This window comes from Chinchilla lanigera, unplaced genomic scaffold, assembly GCF_000276665.1.
Source record: "Chinchilla lanigera isolate Chin_1 unplaced genomic scaffold, ChiLan1.0 scaffold00057, whole genome shotgun sequence".
NCBI lineage: Eukaryota > Metazoa > Chordata > Mammalia > Rodentia > Chinchillidae > Chinchilla > Chinchilla lanigera.
The window spans coordinates 4,248,599-4,257,826 of record NW_004955458.1 but is presented as its reverse complement, the minus strand read 5'-3'; the positions used below and the strand labels follow the sequence as shown (position 1 = coordinate 4,257,826).

General features: G+C 47.8%; 1 protein-coding gene and 1 pseudogene across 2 annotated transcripts in view; both read left to right on the top strand.

The window, feature by feature from the left end:
• Positions 1-6,148, top strand: part of Naca (nascent polypeptide-associated complex alpha subunit) — a 13,752-nt gene extending 7,604 nt beyond the window's left edge. The window contains exons 3-8 of one of the 2 annotated variants that reach the window (XM_013520786.1): positions 3,774-3,859; positions 4,040-4,117; positions 4,565-4,711; positions 5,083-5,211; positions 5,717-5,839; positions 6,023-6,148. In XM_013520786.1, the coding sequence (XP_013376240.1) occupies positions 3,774-3,859; positions 4,040-4,117; positions 4,565-4,711; positions 5,083-5,211; positions 5,717-5,839; positions 6,023-6,037 (578 nt within the window). In that variant the 3' untranslated portion in view covers positions 6,038-6,148. 2 annotated transcript variants of the gene reach the window in all.
• A 1,988-nt stretch (positions 6,149-8,136) lies between these two features.
• On the top strand, positions 8,137-8,515 carry LOC106149971 (annotated as a pseudogene).
• The last annotated feature ends 713 nt before the right edge of the window (positions 8,516-9,228 follow it).

Here is a 9,228-nt window from a genome sequence, read left to right as displayed (position 1 = left end):
CCTGCCTCCCCCAAAAAGGCCCCTGCAGCTGCAGCCCCCCCTTCCAAAGGGGCCCCCACCCCTCCAGCTGAGACTCCTGCCTCCCCCAAAAAGGTCTCAGCAACTCCATCTCCCAAAGGGGGCCCCACTCTCCCAACCAAGACTCCTTCCCCTAAAAAGACCTCAGCATCTGCAGCCCCCAAAGGGGCCCCCACTGCCCTGCCTGAGACTTCCCCTTCCCCAAAAAAGGCCTCAGCAACTACAGCCCCCAAAGAGGCCTCCACTCCCCGACCTGAGACTCCCCTCTCCCCCCAGAAGGCCCCAGCAGCTGCGGCCCCCCCTTCCAAAGGGGCCTCCTCCCCCCCAGCTGAGACTCCTCCCTCCCCAAAAATGGTCCCAGCAACTACAGCCCCCAAAGAGACCTCGGCAACTCCATCTTCCAAAGAGGTCCCTACTCCCCCAGCTGAGATTCCCCTCTCCAAAAAGACGCCAGCAACTCTATCGCCCAAAGGGGTCATCACCCCCCCTGCTGAGACTTCTCCCTCCCCTACAAAGATCCCAGCAAATGCAGTACCCAAAGAGACCCCAACCATTGCATCATCCAAAGAGGCCCCCACTGCCCCAGCCAAGACTCCTTCCTCCAAAAAGACTTCAGCCACTACAGCCCCCAAGGAGACTCCAACTACAGCTGGCAAAGGGGTCCCCGCTGCCCCTACATCCGTCTCCCCGAAAAAGGCCCGAACAACTGCAGCTCCCCAAGAAGTCTTGGCAGCCCCATCGGCTAAAGGGGCCTCCATTTCCCCAGCTATGGTTGTTGCCCCCCCTAAAAGGCCACCAGCAACTGCAGCCCCCCAAGAGGTCGTAGCAGCCCCATTGTCCAGTGAGGTTCCCGCTTTACCATCAGAGACAACTCCCCCCGAAAAAGCCCAGGCAACTGCAGCCCCCAAAGAGACTCTAGCAAATACATCTCCCAAAGGAGCCTCCGTTCCCCCAGCTCTGGTTCCTCCTTCCCCTAAAAAGGCGCAGGCAGCTGCAGCCCCCAAGGAGATCCTAACAACCCTGCCCCCCAGTCCTTCAGCAGAGGCTCCCCCCTCCTCCAAAAAAGCCCTTGCTCCTGCCTCCCCCCAGAAGGCCTCAGCAGCTGCAGCCCCCAAAGAGGCTCCCATGCCCACATCAGAGATTCCTCTCTCCCCCAAAAAAGCCCCAACTTCACCCAAAGAGACCCCCATTACTGCAGCCCTGGCTCCTGGCTCCCCTAAAAAAGCCCCAGCAACTGCAGCACCCAAAGAGGCCCCAACCACTCCATCCAAGGAGGACCCTACTCTCCCAAGCAAAGCGCCCTCCCCCAGAAAGCCTTCAGCAACCTCACCTTCCAAAGGGGTCCCAAGTGCCCCAGCTGTGACTCTTCCCTCCCTGAAAAAGATCACAGAAACCACAGCTTCCAAAGAGCCCCCAGCTCCTCCAGGGATGACTCCCTCCTCCAAGCAGGCCCTGTCAACCAAAGGGAGCTCCCCCACCCCAGCCAAGACTCCTTCCCCAAAGAGGGCCCCAACCACTGCAGCATCCAAAGAGGACCCTGCTCCCCAAGTTATCACTCCTACCCCTTCCCAAAAGGCCCCAGCAACCCCATCTTCCAGAGGGGCCCCAGCAAACGCACCCTCCAAAGGAGGTCGCTCTTCAGCTGCTACTCCTAAAAAGGCTCCAGCCCCCAAAAGGGCCTCCACTCCCCTAGATGCCATCCCTCCCTCCAAGGAGGGCCCTGCTACCCCATCCTCTGAAGGAGCTCCCGCTCTCCCCGCTGTTTCTCTCCACTCTCACGCAGAGGCTCCATCCCCTAAAGAGGCCTCCATTTTTCCAGCCACTCCTCCCTCCGAAGGGGCTCCTGCCATTCCATCTGGATATCCTCCCTCCCCTAAAGGCTTCCCTACTTTCCCAGTGTTAGTCCAAAGTACCTTGGGGACAGTTGCCTCTCAGGCATCAGAAGGGCTCCCAGAAAAGAAAGGCCCCACAGACACTAAAGAAGTACTTGTTGCCCCAGCCCCAGAAAGTGCACCAGTTACTGAGGCTCCTGTTCACAAAGGCAAAGGGGCCAAGAATTCTGCCCTTCAGCCTCCGAAGTGTTCCGATCCCTCTGCTAAGAATGATACTAAAGGGTCACATTCTGCCATGACTCCAGCCCCTCTGTTGACAGCCCCCACTCAGAAAGATTCTTCAAAGACTACAAAAGCCCTCCATATTTCTGCTGCAAAGAGCAGAGAATTTCATTCTGCAGAAGGTCCTTTGGCTGCTCCTGAGTCTAAGACATCTACCCCTCTGGCAGCAGTGGCCTCTGAGAAGATTCTTCCTAAAGCTGGATCAGCATCTGTCTCTCCAGCACCCAACCCACCAGTCTCCCCGCCTCTTGCTCCCTCCCCAGTTCCCCCTCTGCTTCCTAAACAGCAGTTTCTGCCTTCCTCACCTGGGCTGGTGCTGGAATCGCCCTCTAAGCCCCCAGCTCCTGCTGATGAGGATGAGCTGCCGCCTCTGATTCCCCCGGAACCAATCTCCGGGGGCATGCCTTTCCAGTCGGTCCTCGTCAACATGCCCACCCCCAAACCTGCTGGAATCCCTGCCCCAACCCCTTCTGCCAAGCAGCCTGTTTTGAAGAACAACAAGGGTATTTGCCTTGGTTTGCTGTGTGCATGGTGTGTTGCCCACACCCCTCTTGGGGGCTGCCCACCAGTACTAACCCTCCAGTGCGCCGCTTTCTCCAATACATCTGCTTGGGTTTGGATATAGTACATAGAATGATAATCTTAAATGCAAAAAGCTCTGGGAATACAACATTAAATCTTGGTTTTCATTATCTCAGATAGTACTTTGTATCTTATATAATATGGTACAGACTGAACTGTGTTACCCGCCATCCTTTTTACTTAACTGTTCTGACATTGAAAACCAAGGCCTACCAGACCTTTACTTTGCTCTAATCTTACACATCACTAACTTTGTCCCTGGGCCTGGGATTTGCTAAAAATATTGGAGAATCTGGAGCAATTTTTGTTTTTATTTGATAGACTTAGTAATGACCAGTTGCCCAGGGACTTCCTTTTCTTAAAAATGTAGACACCCACTTTTTCCTAGAATGGTGCAGGTAAATGCTGTTTTTCTCAGTAGTCTTTAGTGGTGCTTGGCCTTTCAATTAAGGGACACAAAATGTGAGTTACTTTTGAAAGAAATGGGGGAAGTCACAGCACAGTAAGAAAGAGAGAAGCTGACTTGCAGAACTTGACATTCAGGATTTTCCAGAGATACTGATTAGATCAAATTATTAGAGTGAATGGTTTGAAAATAAAGACAGATGTATATATATCTTTCTGGCCTTCTCCGATTTAAGTTTAAAGGATGAGGGGAAAGCACCCTGTCACTTTATTGTTTCTTTACTTGGGCATCTAGAGATACCTTTTGCCAGAACCTTTCTGAGACGATTGAGCTGTTGGAGTTCTGTAGGTGTTTTGTGGATGCCTATGCCAAGAAATGAAGATTTTAAGGGGAAGAAAGCAATTAGAGTACTAAAAAGGTTCAGCTGTATCTAGTGATATCCCTCATTTCTGGAGGTGAGTCTTTAATAGATGCGTATGTGCTAGTTGGCAGGGCGGGGTGCTTTCGAGCTGGCTTCACACAGTTAGTGGATATACATTTAACATTGTAAGGCCTAGCATACAGCAGTGATCTGTAGTCTAAACAAGCTATAGTGGGCACTTCCTTAAAATCTCTACTGTAAAATTAATTGTAAAAGCTGTTTGTCATCTTAGGGTCTGGAACAGAATCTGACAGTGATGAATCGGTACCAGAGCTCGAGGAGCAAGACTCCACACAAGCAACCACACAGCAAGCCCAGGTGGGTATTGGTTGGTGTAAGTGCTGTCCATGGGTCAGGGTAGTAGTGAAGAACCAGGGCTGATCAGGCATGACTTCTATGTTTGAACTGTAAATCTTGGTAAAGGAAAACCGCTTAGACATAGAGAAGGTGATATCTAGATCTTGGGCTCCATTTACTTCATAGTTGTTTTGTCTTTAGCTGGCAGCAGCAGCTGAAATCGATGAAGAACCAGTCAGTAAAGCAAAACAGAGTCGGAGTGAAAAGAAGGCACGGAAGGTAATTTTTCTTTTTCTTTTTGTCTTTTTGAGACAGGGTCTCACTATGCAGTTCAGGGTGGCCTTGAGCTCACTTTGTAGCCAGGCTGGTCTCGAACTTGCAATGATCCTCCTGCCTCAGCCTCCCGAGTGCTGGGATTATAGGCGTGCGCCACCACATCCAGCAGAAGGTAAACTTTTAAGTTACAAACAGAGAGTCAGGGTCTGGCTCTGTAATTCAGGTTGGCCTGGAACTCCCTATGTAGTTCAGGCTGTCCTCAAACTTGTGGCAACCCTCCTGCCTCAGCCTCCCAGTTGTTGGGATTTCAGGCGAATGCCACCATGCTCAGCTCTGTTCTTAATTTATATAAACTTTCCTTAACCCAGGAAGTCTTTGCTTTGGAATGTGTTCCTTGCTTTCTGAAGCTGCTTCTAAGGTTGACACTTAATGTTCTTTTATATTCTTTAGGCTATGTCCAAACTGGGTCTTCGGCAGGTTACAGGGGTTACTAGAGTCACTATCCGGAAATCTAAGAATATCCTCTTTGTCATCACAAAACCAGATGTCTATAAAAGCCCAGCTTCAGATACCTACATAGTTTTTGGGGAAGCCAAGGTGAGTAATGTTTTCCTGGGAGCTGCTCTAGACCAGCATTATTGACATTTTGGCTTAAGTAATTCTTTATTATGGGAGCACTATCCTGTGCATTATAGATGTTTAGCTGCTTCATATCTAGTATGATTTTTTTTAAAAAAAAGTGTTTAAACTTTTCCAAATAGCCCATGGAGACATAATTGCCCATAGCTGAGAATCTACACATAAGTTACTTCTCCATCTATGATATTCTGAGTAAGGCATGCCCTTTACAATATATAGTAAGTTGCCTAAAATGGACTTAGAGTGACAATTTTGAAAAGATTTATATGATTTGTCTTTCTTTACTGCAAACTAAGCTACTCACCTAATTTCTATTCTCTGTCCTATAGATTGAGGATTTATCTCAGCAAGCACAGTTAGCAGCTGCTGAGAAATTCAAAGTTCAAGGTGAAGCTGTCTCAAACATTCAAGAAAATACACAGACTCCAACTGTACAAGAGGAGAGTGAAGAGGAAGAGGTATACCAGAAAACCTTCTGTACCATTTTTTGTAATTTTTGTTCCGCAGTAGTAGTCTGTGGTGTCAGATTTTTCCCCCTTCGTACTGGAGATTGAAGCCGAAACTTTCACACTACGCTACCTCTCCAGCACTTTGAGACAGGATCTCCCTAAGTTGCCCTATGTGGTTTTGAACTTGTGACCCTCCTGCCTCAGTCTCCCAGAGTGCTGAGATTATAGGCATGTGCCCCTGCACTTAGCTAAATTCTGTAGTTTTCTTTTTAATATACTCAGCCTCCATTGAGTTATGTGGCTTTTTATTCATACTAAAAACTAGATTCAAGAAGATTGTGGCTCGAGACCAGCCTGAGCTACACAGTGAGCTCAAGGCCAGCCTGAACTGTATAGCGAGACCCTGTCTCAAAAAGGTCAACAAGAACCAAAAAAAAGATTGTGGCTTCAAAGAATTACTGAGGTTTTTACCTGCAATTTATTAAGATTTCCCCTAACCCCTTTGCTCTTTTAGGTTGATGAAACGGGCGTGGAAGTTAAGGACATAGAATTGGTTATGTCACAAGCAAATGTGTCGAGGGCAAAGGCGGTCCGGGCCCTGAAGAACAACAGTAATGATATTGTAAATGCTATTATGGTAAGTGTCCGAGACTGTTCCTTAGCGGCCTCTCGCCTCACCAACCAAAGTGACCTGATCTTCTCTACCTAATATTAGCCAGTTAGGACGCCTCACTCCAGAGCCTGTTCTGAGTTGCCTTAGGTTTTAAGGATGTGAACTCTTCCCACTTACCACCTCTAATTATTTTTTTTCCTCCTACAGGAACTAACAATGTAACCATCTGAAAGGAGGACTATTTTTGGTGTTTCAAAAAGGTCACTGCAGCTTGGTTTGAAATTTGTACTGTTTCTATCACTAATAAAGTTATGACTTATTGGATGAACTCAATGGGTGCTTGGTCTCTTCCCCCCTACTCACCCTACCCCAAATTGAAGTCTTCAGTAATTTATTTCGAGACCACCTTTAGTCAAAAAAATTTAGTGCCATAGATTTTCCTTGCTTAAAATCCCAAACGTTTTCACCTCTTTCTTTTTTTTTTTTTTCTTTGTACCGGGACTCAAACTCAGGACTTCACACTTGCCAAGCAAGGCACTGTGCTACTGAGCAACATCCTCAGCCCACTTACTAGTGGTATTACGCTAGACCGGTGGTGGCACAGCGGGCTGCTTGCTATCCTTGAAAGCTCTTCAGGGGCCAGGACTGTAGCGCAGCGGCACAGAGCCTGCCTGGCAAGCACGAGTCCCTGAGTTTGATTCCTGGCACCAACAAAAGGAAAGAAAACTTTGGCACACGTGTGCCGAAAGCTTTTCACAGTTGCTGTACTAGGGTGTTAGGGCCTTCTTGTTTTAATAGAATGCAAACTACTAGCTGGGCCTGGTGGCGCATGCCTGTAATCACCATTGGGGAGGCTGAGGCAGGATTGCTTGAGAGTTTGAGGCCAGCCTTAACTATATAGCCAAGACCCTGTCTCAAAGAAAAATGAAAAAAGCAAAAATTAGTAAATGGGGATAAGTTACACCAACACCATGGTTGGTTGGTTGGTTTTCAGACTGGGTAAACTCGCTGGCTGGCCTCAACCTGAGTAATCTGCCTCGGCCTTCCAGTGCTGGCCGGGCTAGGATTATAGGCCTGTACCACCACACCCAGTCATCACAAATGATTGGTTTAGACCTCTCTCAGTGGTTGAATTTGATCTAATCTCTGGTTTGGTATTTTTCTTTGAGACAGAGCTTCCCAGTGCCACAAGCACCTGCTTGGCAAGCATAAGGGCTTGAGTTCAGTTCCCAGTACCAAAAAGTTTCTGGCGATAAAACAGCTAAGCATGGTGGCACACCCCTGTAATCCCAGCATTTGGGAGGCTGAGGCAGGAGGATCATTGTGAGTTTGCGACCAGCCTGGGCTACAAAGTGAGCTCAAGACCAGCCTGAACTGCAAAGCAAGACCCTGTTTCAAAAGACCAAAAAAGAAAGTCTCATTAAACTGAACATATGCCCTGGATGAAATCTCCAAAAGAGAAATCAGAATTTGAAAATTCAGATATACTTCTCTAAAAAACAAGAAGTGGCTAATGAATACATGAAAAGATGGTCAACATCATTCACACATTCCCAGGGCATGATACATGGATGACTCCCACCAGGCAGCTTGAACCACCTGTGATATATGCATAACTCCCATTAAGTGGCTTGTACCACTGGTGGTACAAACATCTAATCACTTTTACCAGTATAGTTTATAAATGGACTGAATCTAGTTCCTTGAATGCTTGTATTTGAATAATTACTGCCGTGCTGGGACATGGTGCACTCCTATAATCCCAGCACTTTGGAGGCTGAGGCAGGAAGATCACTGCAAGTTATAGGCCAGCCTGGGCTACATGGTCCAAGGCCATAGTGCACTATACAGTGGGACTCTGTCCCAAAAGAAAACAATTTTACATTCACAAGGAGTTTATCAATAATTCTCTCAAGTTTTAACATGGAGCAGGGGTGACAAAGTATGAGTGCTGGTGCAGGCTCAGGACCTGATATGCACCTTGGCTGGAAGCTGCAGTTCCTGGCCAGCATGCTAGGCAGGCAGCCCAGCAGCAGCAAGCACAGGACAGAGAGGACAGTGATTTGGATGATTATCCAGTGTGGATCTTACGCGACCATTGTGAAGTTGGGGCTCTGAGGGTTGGTGTTAATACTCTTTTTGATAAAGCAAGACTAGCCGGGTGTGGTGGCGCACGCCTGTGATCTCAGCACTTGGGAGGCTGAGGCAGGAGGAGTGTTGGGAGTTCGAGACCAGCCTGGGCTACAAAGTGAGCTCAAGGCCAGCCTGAACTGCATAGCGAGACCCTGTCTCAAAAAGACAAAAAATAAATAAAGCAAGGCTGGAAAGTCAAGAAAGCATTGGTTTTATTAAGGCAATAAACGTGCTGAGGAAAATTCAGTTTTTGACCAGGAAATTGCTGGCTCTACTGTAGAGATGGCCAGCTATGACAGTGTTCCAAAGCCTGGTGTGGAGGGCGAGCCCTCTGACCATCCGTCCCAGGTAGTTCTGCTTCTGAGGAGTCTGCGGAGTCTACAGCTGGCACATTTTGGACTGGAGTGATATACATCAGGCTCCACCGTACCCTGCACAAGCTGTACGCAGCCACTAAGAAGAGCCCATAATTGACACTCCATCTGCCAGGCAGTAGTTAAAATGTGCTCTAGAGATGGATGGTTTTGTAATCCCAGCACTTGGGAGGCAGAGGCAGGAGGATCACTGCGAGTTGAAGACCACCCTGGGCTACAAAGTGAGCTCAAGGCCAGCCTGACCTGCATAGCGAGATCCTGTCTCAAAAAAAAAAAAAAAAAAAAATGGTTTTGAGTGTGTAACTCCTGAATTAGAACACTTTAGTATCTCGGAGTATACTGTGTCTAAATGAAGATTACATAATGAGACAATATGAAGACTATCAAAAGTGAGGTGGCTATATAAACAGAAGCCATGACCAGTAAAAATGGTTTTGCCACACCTGGCCCTGTAATCCAGCAGCTGGAAAAAAGTGACTGAGTATACAGACTCCCTTTTGGCACCTACATTCTGCACTCCTGGTTTGAAAGTTCCTACTACAAAGTAACAGCACGCGCTGGTATCCACAGATATCCATTCATAGAAACATAGTTCGTCGAATGATTTTGAAGTTAAAGATTGCACTTCATTAGTTTTAAATTCAGACTAGTGCTTGCAGAATTTTGCAGACCCCTCCTCTCCTACAATTTCCTCTTAGGAGAATCTGCTCAGAACACCCACACCTCCAGAAGTAACTGCTATTCCGAAGGACGTTCTCCAGATTTTGTCAAAATACAACTCAAACCTAGCTACTCCAGTAGCAGTGAAAGCAGTGCCTGCCAGGAAAGGGCTCCCCAAACCTAAAGGATGGAACACCCTAACAGGTTAGCAACAAAGAAAAGTGAAAACATGCTAGTGGGGGGCTG